At 51.7% G+C, this 12,991-nt stretch overlaps 1 protein-coding gene across 9 annotated transcripts in view; it reads left to right on the top strand.

Moving 5' to 3' along the window:
• Dctn1 (dynactin subunit 1) overlaps positions 1-12,991 on the top strand; it is a 42,620-nt gene that overhangs the window by 19,776 nt on the left and 9,853 nt on the right. For 2 of the 9 annotated variants that reach the window (XM_059258044.1, XM_059258043.1), the window contains 6 exons: positions 6,092-6,337; positions 6,564-6,642; positions 6,795-6,829; positions 9,892-9,909; positions 11,225-11,245; positions 12,619-12,810. In XM_059258044.1, coding sequence (XP_059114027.1) covers positions 6,110-6,337; positions 6,564-6,642; positions 6,795-6,829; positions 9,892-9,909; positions 11,225-11,245; positions 12,619-12,810 — 573 coding nt within the window. In that variant the 5' untranslated portion in view covers positions 6,092-6,109. Of the gene's footprint in view, positions 1-2,950; positions 3,208-6,091; positions 6,338-6,563; positions 6,643-6,794; positions 6,830-9,891; positions 9,910-11,224; positions 11,246-12,618; positions 12,811-12,991 lie in introns of those variants that run through there. The other 7 variants (XM_059258037.1, XM_059258038.1, XM_059258040.1 and 4 more) reach the window with 7 other exon arrangements.

Genomic DNA, 12,991 nt, shown 5'->3' on the forward strand with positions numbered 1-12,991 from the left:
GTGTGGTGCTCATGCCAGTCTGCTGTCTTTCCTAGCTTCCCATCTGTCTGCCTGCCTGTCTGTCTGTCTGCCTTTCCCTTCTCACCCCATGCTCACCACTGCAGCATGCTCTTTTTTGTAATCCCACCCTGCAGCTTGCCCGTGTCTACTGCTCCATCCTGCATGTTTGGTCTTCCTCAAGCAGTCTCTCTATGCCACTCCGCAGCTCCGGAATGAGACCGACTTCCTGCTGCCACTGGATTCGGTCACCTGTCCCTGCCTGTCCTTCTTGCTTCCTAGTGCATCTCAGTGTGTTTATTTATTCAATAAGTACTTGCCTGTCTGCACGGAGGGCAGTTGCATCATAAAGAGAAGTTGTGGACTTCCCCGCAGAAGGCTTTATAGTTTGACAGAAGACCCCAAGTGGGTACTTTATGTCTCTGCCCATTCTGTGTTCATAACTTACAGGGCTTCTGTGTAGCCCCAAACCAAACATAAAAGCTCCACAATTCAAGGCACAGTCAGATAATTTTTTTCCCCCAGTCCACCTTTCTCCTGCCTAATTTTGTATAATATTTATTGTCTATACATTTGAAGATTTATATATACCTAGTATCCTGCTGAGTAGTATGTCTTTGGAATTCTGTGGTACTCCTTACCATGTTTTCTCTTATTTGAGTCTTGCGATACTAGGGAAGCTGTGTCTTGTACTCCCATTTGGTGGAATAAGCAGCTCTCAAGAAGTAAAAAGATTTATTATTTTATTTATATACACAGACATATATAAATAAAATATGTATAGACATTCATTGGCAAATTTAGAGATTAATTTTATTCATTATGTGTATGGGTGTGTGCCTGTGTGTGGGCATGTGCACATGTATGCTTGGGGACGTCAGAGGAGTCAAACTCCCCAGAGCTACCCGATGTAGGTGCTGGGAACCAAACCCAGGTCCTCTGCAAGAACTGGACATGCTCTCTAATGCTTATTTTTATTTTAAAAAGGATTTATTTCATTTTAAATTGTGTGTGTGTGTGTACGTAAGTGCAGGTTCCTGCAGAGGCCAGAGACATCTATCTCATCTTGAGCTGGAGTTATAGGTGGTTGGGAGTAGCACAGCATAGGTGCTGGGAACCAAACTCAGGTCCTTATCCATAAGAGAAAATTCCTTTAACCACTGAGCCGTCTCACCAACCCCTGTCCTAAATATTTATTATTTTTTAAAAGTTTTATTTTATGTGTATGAGTGTTTTTTCTGCATGTGTCTGCACCATGTGTGTTCCATGCCCTTAGATTTCAGAAAAGGGCATTAGGTCCTCTAGGAGTGGAACTAAAGACAGTTGGGAGCCTCTATGGCCTCTTTGTGGGCGCTGGGATGAACCTAGGTTCTCTGCAAGAGCAGCCAGGGGTCTTAATTGCTGAGACATCTCTCTAGCCCCAATTTCTGTCCTACCCACTGAGCTGTCTGCTGAGCCCTCAAGTGATGTTTTTGAAATGTGTTCTGTAGACTGCAAATACTCTGAATGGGTTTAGTATGATTGCCTGGGCCAGAATGGTCCTGCCCTCCTGTGCGGCGGGGAATAAGAAGAGGAGGGCAGTCTGGAGACTCGGGGAAGCAGGGAGGGATGTCTGCTGCTTCTGGGCCGAAGTGAAGATACAGAGAATGTGTATTAATTAGAACTGTAAGGCAGCATGTGATGGGTTTCAGTATGGTGTTTTCACATGTACTCATCACCTTCTTGAGAACTGCTTGTGGCCTTGTTCTGCTGTTGGGGTAGTGGGCAGAGTGGCAGAAATTGCAGTTTTGTTGGTGAAGGAAGACAAGTATGTCAGGATCTAGATCCACATTACAGCCAGGGGACTTAGTGGTCAGACCCAACACGAACTTTGCTTACAGGGTAAGGATCGTGGTCTGCTGATTCCTAGTCATTGGCAGATGAGTAAATAAATGAGGTAATATGTGGAGACCTCACTAGAATGAGTAGTTTCATTAAATTAACAGCACTTGTTTTTAAATTATGAAGGTAATATAACATTGTTAAGGTATTTTGTGACATATACAACTGTAAAAAAATAAATTAGCCTGGCAGTGATAGCACATGCCTTCAAATCCCTCAGGAGACAGGCAGGTTGATCTCTGTGAGTTTGAGGACAGCCAAGGCTACACAAAGAAACTCTGTCTCCAAAACAGCACACCAATCAATCAATCAATCAATCAATAAAATAAATCAGCTTGTTGGGTCTGGTGTTAGGAGACAAGGCCAAGGAGACAAGAGACAGGGACAGAGGTAGAGTGGCTCGGGCCCAAGGGGACAGTGAGGCTCTTGGCTTTTGAAAACTGCCGTTAATAATCCATTTGAATGTGATATCTTGGGGATCAAAACCTGGCCTGACACAAGAAGTCGGAGAGAGCGAATATGGGGACCTTTGCCATTGTGGAGTGTGGAGCTGTTCTTTACCAGTGTTCTCTGTGTGAGCACGCCTCCATTTCTGCCCTCCTTTGCTGTTTACCTGGCCCAGTGGGAGACTGAATTCCAGACCCTAATCATGTGGATTTGGACCTGAGTCCAGATATTTTTGGGGAGGGTAACACAGAAAAGCAGTGGAAAGTGTGTGTGTGGTGGTGGTGGGGGAGTTGTTCATGTGAAGGCTGTAGGCAGCTGATCATTTTGAAGTAGCATTTGATGCTTGGGGACCTGCTGAGGCTTCACATTCTGGGGGTGAGGACAGTGATGGTGGGGGGTACAGGTGAGGAAGAAGTGTCAGGACTGCTGGAGCAGTGTACTCCAGTGCTGAGGATGGACCCATCCTGTGGGTGGACCCATCCTTGGGTACTAGCGGGTCTTATCTGGCCCAGGTGAAGCCGGGGAGCACTAGGACCCAGAGGCCAGCATGTTTCCTGACAGTCTAGAGCAGCACTAGCGCAGAGTGAGACTCATCAGCTGGCGAGCAGCGGGGTTCAGTGTCTCTGGGCGCAGGAACCCTTCCTTGGGCAGTGGAAGGGACTTAGTCCTCAGCCCCATCATTGCCCCTTCCCCTACCGAGGGAGGCCCACGGATGGAGGGAGGTCTGTGCCTGACGGCTGCTGAGCCGGTCCATGCAGGCCCATCACCCTGACCCCTCCTGCCTAGGTTTTTGCCTTTTCTCTCTGTCTTTGGCTAGCTGGGGGAGGGGGTAGAGTCCGGGTGAACAACATGGCCCAGAGCAAGAGGCACGCGTACAATCGGGTAAGTGGCCTCAGTCAATGTGGGGTGGCCCTGGGAGGGCTGCTGGAGCAGGCCTGGGTGCCTGTGGACATCACTTGTGTGGGGGCTGGGGAGACAGGCTGGCCCTCAGCTGAGGCACTCACACACTGGACTTCCGAGGAGCCTTTGGAGCTCTGATACTAGGAGGCTGGACAGGGCCCCCTCCCCTGAGTTGGACCCTAACTGGGGCCCTCTAGGCTTGACCTCTGATTCCAGCTGGTCTGGAGGCTAGGGATTTGTGAGGGGTCCAGTGTGTCTCTGACTGGGCTGTGGGTCAGAAGGCCTTGCAGTGAGGCCCTTTCCGTGTATATGCTCTGCTCTCTGTCCCTGCTCTCTTCTGCTGAGACAGCCTCCTGGTTCTGAGAGGTGTGTTGGGAGGTGTGGGAGGGTCTTGTCCGAGTTTGTGTCCAGCCTTGATGTCACTGGCCATTTCCTTTATTGTTAAGCCCATAGCGTCCACATTGTCCCAGGTATGATCTGAGGTCCCCACACCCCTAGGAGCTGTGTCCCCACCTTACTGGCTGGGCTTTTTGAGGAAGGGACTTAGCGAGTGACAGGCTGAGAGGTGTTTTGACTTCCCTGGCTCTGGCAGGGCTCCTTTCTGAAGCCAGCTGTGCTGAGTATGTGGGGGTATCAAGAAGAACCCCTGGATTCTTTAGACCCATGGGGTCACATTTCCTTACCTTATTTGTTTGCTGTAAGCTCTCTGGCTCATGGAACAGCTATTGCTAAAAATGGCTTAGGTGTGATTTTCTTCCAAATCCTGGTCTGATTTGGGACCTAATTTCATGTGTTCACTCATCACGGATATGTGAGAAGCAGAGAAGTTCCCAAGGACGGGTTTTTGTGTGTTCCCTTACCTGTCCTCGGAATGACGACGGAGCAGGGTCTGCAGACAGTGAGGGGCTAATTTGAGAAACTTTGTTTATTTGGCCTGTGTTTTCTTCTTGTGACAGCATGAACTGGGGAAGGATCTCCAGAGCCTGAGGGAGATAGAGCAGGACAAGGACCAGGAAGAGGGAGTGGATGGTGGATAGGTGGAGTCAGGAATGTCATTGTGGACATGTGGATGGAGTGACAGGAGTTGTATCCGGAAGGAGTGATGATGACTTGAGGGCCTGGAAGAAGGTTCAGTTCTGTGCCTGAAAAAAGAAGTCTAGTTGGACGTGTTGGTCTATGGCTGTGATCCCAGCATTCAGGAGGCTGGGGCAGGAGGATTGCAAGTTCCAGACCAGCCTAGGGTAATACTAACATTCTGTCTCAAAAGAACAATAACAAACATTTTAAAGTGTGCATGCACACACACACACACACACACACACACACACACACACACAAAAGTAGAAGAAAATTGGTGGAGTGGGGTGGAGAACCCAGAGAAGGGCATTTGAATCCCAAGGAAGACAGGACAGTGGAGAGGGCCACCACTGAGCCACAACTTTCTCAGCTCAGGGTTGTGGGGAACCTGGTCTGAATTGAGCTGTTTGCTTGTTCTTGCTTCCTCTGCCTGGGAGCAGTACACCCAAGCAGCAGCCATATGGTGCTGTTCAAAGATCTACCAAGGAATCCTGATTTGTTATACAATTTAAATTGTTAAGAATTCTAGGAGATTCTAGAGGATTTTGGAATATCTTTTAAATTCATTTTTATTTTTAAAGATTGTTGTTACTGTTCATTGTTGTGACATTTTTTTCCCTTGAGGTTCGTCTCACTTTAGACTAGGTTGAACTGGAACTCAACCATGTAGTTCAGGCTAGCCCCAGCTCATGGTAATCCTTTCTGAGCTTCTCAAGTGCTGGGATTACATGTGTGAGCCAGCAAAACAAGCTGTTTTTCTTGAAACAAGTTCTCATTATGTAGCCTAGGCTGGCCTTTAATTTATTATATATAGCCCGGGTTGGCCTCAATCTTATGGCTGTCCTCCTGCCTCAGCCTCCTGGGTGTTGAGATCCTAGGTGTAAGCCACTATACCTGACTTTAGGGAAATTTTGGACATGTCACTGATGTTTTTCAAAGGGCAATTTGTGGACTTACTTCACCCTAAGAATTATTAGAATTTTCCCAAGGGCCTGCCCTGAGAAAATCCCTCCCGAGGTCCTGGGGAAGACGCTACATCCGGTGTGGGGTTATCTGAGGGAAAGGAATCTGTGTACACCATGCTCTTATGTCCATGAACTTTATTTCTCTAAGACAGAGTTCTGTCTACAGCTTCAGTTCATCCCGACACTCAGGTCCTCTCTGTCCCTTCTTTTTCTGTCCCTCATAGCCCTAGTGATAACTAAGTCCATCCCGACACTCAGGTCCTCTCTGTCCCTTCTTTTTCTGCCCCTCATAGCCCTAGTGATAACCAAGCTCCTATGCTTTTGACCTCATCTTTGTCCCCCGTTCCTTCGTCCTCCATCTTTCTTTCCTTGCTCCTTACTCCTGGCTCTGAGACAACGCTACAAAAGATCTGCCTTGCCAGGTGGTGTGGCGCACATCTTTAATCCCAGCACTCGGGAGGCAGAGCCAGGTGGATCTCTGTGATTTCGAGGCCAGCCTGGTCTCCAGAGCGAGATCCGGGACAGGCACCAAAACTACACAGAGAAACCCTGCCTTGAAAAACAAAACAAACAAACAAACAAACAAAAAGATCTGCCTTACCATCTACAGAATCTCTGCCTTTTTCTCTTCTCTCCAGCCACGTGGCTCTGTCCACCATCTATAGAAACTGCCTTGTCCTGTCTCTCCCAGCCTGAATCTCTATAGTGTATTCTTGCAGCCCACTGTGAAGCATGGAGTTTAAGGAGATGACTTGTGGTGTTTTCTCAGTCCAGGATCATGTCTCCAGCCTCTGACTATGTATGTCTGTAATGTCTTTTTTCAGACTCCGAGTGCCAGCAGGATGAGTGCGGAAGCAGGTGCCCGGCCCCTGCGGGTAGGCTCCCGTGTAGAAGTGATTGGAAAAGGCCACCGAGGCACTGTGGCCTATGTTGGAGCCACACTCTTTGCCACTGGCAAATGGGTGGGCGTGATCCTGGATGAAGCAAAAGGCAAGAACGATGGCACTGTCCAGGGAAGGAAGTATTTCACATGTGATGAAGGCCATGGCATCTTCGTACGCCAATCCCAGGTAACTCACCGTGCGCGCATGTTTGTGTGTTTACGTGCCCGCGCACGCGTGTACATCTGTTGCTTGTGCCACTAGTGTGTAGGGACTCCATTTTCCTGGGTGGGACACAGGGCTATGGATGGGCGAAAGGGAAGTCACCCCACACTTGGGCTTGCTTGGGAGCTCAGAAGGGACCCATAGTACAGGCTTTCTTGATCTGACTGCAGAGTCTGTTCTTTGGCTTCAGATCCAAGTATTTGAAGATGGAGCAGATACTACTTCCCCAGAGACTCCTGACTCTTCTGCTTCAAAGGTCCTCAAGAGAGGTACTAGCTACACACCGAAGCTGCAGCTTCACACCCAAGTGTTCCGCCCATCTGCTACCAGCAGGGCGTCAGCTCTGTGCTCCCATCCCACTGAGGGGGTCTTTCCCTCGCCCTCTGTGTAAATGTACTTTGTTGCTGTTTGCTTTCTACAGAGGGAGCGGATGCAGCTGCAAAGACCAGCAAACTGGTGAGTGGTTTGGGGATGGGAGGGGGAAGACCCTCAGAGCGGTAGATGGGTTGGAACTGAACTAGCTGCCTAACCTCCCCAAGAAGGACATTTTCTGGGTATGAGTTGCCACATCGGGACTAGAATAAAGGTGGCAGGAAAAAGTGTTAGGGTCAAATAGGATTGAGCTGAGGGATTGGAAGGACAGGCCTAACCCAGGAGTGTAGCCAGCTTCCTACCTTCTGGTCTCCAAAGATGCCAAGACCTGAGGGGTTTAGGGCAGGGTAAGGTGGAGTGTAGCGGGAGAAGGAACTCTTCTGCTCACAAGTGTTATAAGATGCATACAGAGGGCCCTTTCCAGCTCCCTCTGCCTTTCCTCTGCAGAGGGTTGGGGGTAGCCCTCTGGCTTCTGTGAGCTGGGGTAAACATCCTAGAAGCTGGCCCTTGAGGGACCCCTTCTCTGCCCAGGGCCTGAAGCTTGCCCGACTTCCTCAGCCCTTGCCTGTGTTCACCTCAGTTGGTATTAACAGCGTGCACAGGATGTCTGGGCAGCAGGCTGCTCTCTAACTCTGCCCTTTCCTACTCCTCACGCAGCGGGGACTGAAGCCTAAGAAGGTGGTGTGTTTACTGTTGGTGTCTGGGTGGGAGGGTGGGCTGGGAGCCTGTCCTGCTCTCCTGCATGCTCCCCCACCCCCAGCTGCATGCACGTGTGTGACCATGGGGCTGGGATGGCTAGAGGGAATGGCAGCTTGTCCTCCCAAGTGCCTTTGAGGAGAACAAGGACATCAGGTTCGGGGAGCAGGCCAAGGCCGCACTCACTAGACAGTTCTGCCTGCTCTAGACCCCCCAGTTAGAGACTCCAGGTGCCCGATGGCGAAGCACAGTGTCTGGGTCTAGTGAGTTCTTACTTAGCCAGGCTTGAGGGGATGGCCGGGCATATTGGAGGAGCTGTGGAGAGCACCAGATGTAGACTGGTGTACAAGGAGGAGGGGTCAGACCACTGAAGAGCAGTCTGTCTGTCTGCCTTTGAATCAGTGCTGCCACAGTACCCGCCTTGCTCTGCCAGTGCCTTTCACTGACCCCTCACCTAGTATGTGTCTGGGCCCCCACCCCACCCCAGGGTCTTGACCGTGCCACACACCCCCCCTTCCACAGACTTTTCTTTAGGTCTTTTGAGAGGGTCTCATTTCGTAGCTCATACTAGTCTGGAACTCACTATGTAGACCAGGCTAGCCTAGAACTTGTGGCAGTCCTGCCTCAGCCTCTTTAGTGCTGGGATTCCATGTGGACACCACCATACCTAGCTCCTCTCCATGGACTTTTAAACATTTCGTTTGCTGCCATGACCTCTTCCTCACACCAGCCCTTGCCTTGGGCCTCTGCCCGAGTTCTTTCTGCCCTGCATGTGCCTGTCTGAGCCATGTGTGCAGTACTGTGAGCTCCTTGGCGCCAGGCTGCCTCAGGCCTCGCTGATGTTGCACGGGAAGCTTCTGGATTGGGACTGTGGGAAGGGGGAAGAGAGCACCTTTTCAACTCCTGGTGGGCCTCGAAAAAACTTGGGAGTCTCACCATGGTACTTGTTTTTGATCCTGGGTCCTGGCTCCTGGTAGGAGTAGGATTCTAAGGCAGATAATGCTGTAAAGAATGCTGGGCACATTCCAGATGCATGGGGACTTGCTACATCCCTTGATTTCTGTCCTGTGATTGGTGCTCCAGTTTCACGTCAGGTCCCTGAAGAGAGAAGAGCGTGAAGCTGCTGTAGTGTGTGAGACTGGAAGAGTTGTGGCTGCAGGCTGACATGACCCTGGTGGGGTGTGAGCAATGCCTGTGTCCTGGTGAAAAGTGACAGTTAAAGCAGATCATTTAGCCAGAGTTGCCCCTGGCATCCCACACAGAACAGGGAGCTAGATCCAGATCAAAAACCGGTGAATGTGTGTTTATGTGTATGGGTGTTTTGCTTCTGTGTATGTTAGTACACCATGTCTGAGCAGGGCCTGTGGAGGCCAGAAGAGGGTGATGGATGCCCCTGGGACTGGAGTTACAGATTGTTGTGAGCCACCAAGTGAGTGCTTGGAATTCAAACTGAGTTCTCTGTAAGAGCAGCCAAGGCTCTTTAACCTCTGAACCATTAGCTCCCAAAACGAGTGTTTTGAGAGGGAGGCAGGACAGAACATGGGTGCCTCTAAAAATACCCTCCCTTTCTAGAAAGCTTTAGACACAGGCTTTCATCTCTGGATAGCTTGGAGAGGTGAGGGAAGTGCCCAACACTGTTATTAGAGCTGTTGCTGCTGCCAGTGGCATGTCCCAGGACTCCCTAATCACTGTGTACTCTTCAGAGCTGGAGCTGGGTGCTGGAGGGGTGCTCTGACTACGTGTTCCTGATAAGAGACGTTTGTGTAAGAGAAGTGGACGTGATGAGGTTGTCAGGGGCCGGAATTAATTATGAGAAGTTAATGGAGCCGACAGGCCCTCTGTTCCTGTCCACAAATTCCCTGGCTCCATGAGGTACCATTTCTGCAATGGCCCCTGGCCCAGCTTTTTGAAGCAGTCTTGGAGGTGGAAGTGAAGAAGAGGGCGGAGCTAGAACCTTGTGTTTGATGGGGAGGAAGCTCAGCTTTGCGCAGGATTTAGTTCCATCCGGAGGAGGAGGAGGAGGAGCCACGGGTTCTGGGTGGTTGCTAGGTGACCTAGGACTGGTAGCTCCACCCCCATGGAGCTGAGGAGGGTGGGTGCATGACGTCAGGTGGAGCTGCTGCTGCTGCGGCCACTGAGGCTGCCATCAGCTTAAGCTGGCGACCTGGGCCAAGCAAGGCTCCGGAGCCTGCTGGAGCCCGCGGGAGCTCGCAATCGTCTGCTGTCTTGCTGCGCACCTGCCAGGGCCTCCGTGTCACCACAGCAGCCTTTTGCGGCCCGGAAGCTGAGGCTGCATTGTTGGGATCTGATGCACTAATCTCCTGTCTCCGCCGCCTTTCCCTCCCTCCCTCCCTTCGTCTGTCTTTCCTCCCTGGTTTGTCTGCCCTCCTCGGTCCATCCCTCTCTTTCCTCTTCCTTGCTTTCTGTGGTTTTCCGCAATGATGAGACAGGCACCGACAGCCCGAAAGGTACTTGCTTGCTCTGGTCCTGCTGCCGGGTTGCCAGGGCGATGGAAGCAGGCTGCTGGGGTGGGGGTGGGGGCTGATTGATTTCATCAGTCTACCTGGCTGGGGGAGGAGGGCAAGGATGAAGGAGAGGGGGGCAGGGAGAGGTGTGTGTCACTACTGTGCCCCACCCCTGGACATCTGTTTCTTGATCTACTTGCTTTGGGCTCAGATTGAGTCTTCCAGGCCTTATACCCAGTGGTCTCAGGCTTGGGCTTCAGGTAGTCTTTACTGCAGGCACACTTGGGAGGGTTTCCTGGGGTCCAGCCTGAGGCAGCAGCAGGCTAGGTCTATCAGTGCTTGAAGCAGGCCTACTTACCAACCTTTGCTTGTTCTCCCAGCATCCGCCTCCCCAGAGTTTGTGCTAGGGAGTTAATCAGGGTAGGACGGGGACCCACAACTGTGGTGAACTAGTCCTGACTAGAGGGTGGACATTGGTCTTCTTGGACTTAGTGTCTGCTGAAAACAGAGCTCAAGCTGAATCTTGTCTCTGCGAGAGCCCTGAGGCACAGCCAGCAAGCCTCTGGGAGTTGGGGCTAATTGCCCCTTTGCCACTCCAAAATACCCCAGAGGCCTCCTGGGTTGCTTTTGGAAGATGGATCCTGAGTGCTCTGCCCACCCCCTTGCTCTCCTCCAGCTGGGAGGGTTACTTTGCTGAGCTGTGGGCTTTTACTGATGCAGTATTTGGAGTCCTGACACCTGAGCCCTCTGCCTTAGGGATGGGGCCTGCTGCAGGGCCTGGACCTGAGGGGCGGGGACGGACACACACACACACACACACACACACACACACACACACACGAGATAGCCTTGTTCTGCCTTCAGGATCTGAGTTCCTGTTTCTGAGTGTATCATGGGCCAGGTCCTAGGGTGTCCTCTCTAGAGTCTAGCACTTGATGATTTGGGACGGTCCTTGGGAGTGGTGTCTGGGCGGGGCCTCTAGGCTGGAGTGGGAGATCCCTCACAGAAGGACAGTCTCTGGAGACCTTCCTGCCAGCTGCTGCCTTTGCTCTGCTGTGGCTCAGCCTAGGGGCAGGACTTCTGGGATCTGCAGGGTATCTGAAGGGGTGAGGCCTGCAGGGGTTGGTTAAATGAGTGCAGGACAGGGCAGCGGGAGCTGGGAGTTCCTGGAGTAGGTATGGTGACTCCTGAGGGAGGCAGTGGGATGGTGGGGCTGGCCCTGTCTGTTGCTGCTGCTCCTCTCATTGCTACCTCTGTCCTCCTGCCGTGGCCCTCTCTTTCCTGACTCCTTCTCTTCTGGCTCCTGTTGCCTGTCCAGACCACAACCCGACGGCCCAAGGTGAGAACAAGCAGGTCTCCGTAAGCCACTGCTGAGTGCACACACGTTTCAGGCATGTGCATGTATGTGGCCATGCATGCTAGCAAGTAAACGTTGGTTACAGTGTACGAAGGGTTCTCTTTGAGGGAGAAGAGCAGCTCGAGGCTGGTAACTGGACCCTCCTGGGGAAATGATTTCTCATCTTTTTTAAAGGTTTATTTTTATTTTATGTGTATGAATGTTGCCTGCATGTATGTCCGTATGTATGTGTACCATATGTGTGCCCTCAGAGAGGGTGTCAGATCTGCTGGGAGTTGTCATGTGAGGGCTGGGAATCAAACCCGGGTCCTCTGGAGAGCAGCCAGAACTCTTAACTGCTGAGCCACCTTCCAGCCCTGGCAACTTCTAATCCTTAAGAGGCCATCTTAGCCAGTAGGTTGAGTAGGGAAGAGCAGTAAGAGGGCCTGCAGCTAATCAAGACAGGTTTGAGCATCTTTAAAGGTGAGATTAGAAGAGGTGAGGATCTTGGCATGCACAGTATCTGAGTGAGGGGGTGAGTATCTGAAGGCCTCGGGCTGGGAGTGTTGGTGGGTACTCTGTGGTTTCTACATGTCTGCTCACCAGGGGAACTTTGGGGTTCAGCGTTGCCAGAGCGGCACTGTCTACTCCTGGGTTTGTGACTTCCTGGAAGCTAACCAGCTCCCCACTCCAGGGTATAGGGGCCTGGATACTGTTACTTAACTAGAGCTTTGTCCTGGGGAGGAAGTACACTCTACTTGCCTTGTTTCCAGGGTGGTCTATCTACAGTTCCCAACTCAGCCCAGTAGCCTCTAGGATCCCTTGACGTAGACCAAAGGAGTGATACTCAGCTCGACTCCCAGACTGAGTAGCGCTTACCAGGGGAGCAGGCTTGACACCACATTTTTGTTCCAGCCCTCTGAGAATGTGACAATTGAGAACAATCTCTAATCTGTTCTTGGCTTCTGGGAATGACATTGAGGCACTTTTTCTCTGCTGGGGGAGTTGGACATGGGCCCAGCACAAGGATGGGAATGGGAGGATTAAGAAGTTGCTAGAATGATCACGTGTGGGGTCCAGAGGGGAGTTCTGGGGAGTAAGATCCTGCTCTGAAGGTTAATGGCAGAGCGAGGAGAGTGTGGTCACACTGCCAAGGGAGGAACTTACAATCTTCTGTCCCCCGTCCTTCCTCCTTTTCCCTACTGTCCTTTGTCCTGTGCCTTTGGACTCTGTCTGTCTGTCTGTCCCTCCACATCTGTGGTCTCGTTGTGTTTTCTTCTCCGCTGTCTTCTGTCTCCTCTACTCCATCCCTGCTCGGCCTCTTCTTCTGCATCCCATGTTCTCTGCCCTCTGTGGCCTGCCCTTTCCTCTCACAGCCTACTCGCCCAGCCAGTACGGGGGTGTCGGGGGCCAGTAGCTCCCTGGGCCCCTCTGGATCAGCATCAGCCGGTGAACTAAGCAGCAGTGAGCCCAGCACCCCAGCTCAGACTCCGCTGGCAGCACCCATCATTCCCACACCAGCCCTCACCTCTCCTGGAGCAGCACCCCCACTTCCTTCTCCCTCGAAGGTAAGGGTAGAGTCAAGGCGCCCAGGGACCTGTGACCCCTGGCCAGGTGCTGGAAGCGTCCCCAGGGTTGGGGACGACCTAGGCCTGGAATCAGAAAGCACTAGTATAGACGAATGTGTGGCTCTCCCTCTCGGCTGAGCTGTCCTTTCCTGCCTGCCTTTACACCTACTCCGTAATGGCG

Source organism: Peromyscus eremicus, chromosome 3 (assembly GCF_949786415.1).
Source record: "Peromyscus eremicus chromosome 3, PerEre_H2_v1, whole genome shotgun sequence".
Taxonomy (NCBI): Eukaryota; Metazoa; Chordata; class Mammalia; order Rodentia; family Cricetidae; genus Peromyscus; species Peromyscus eremicus.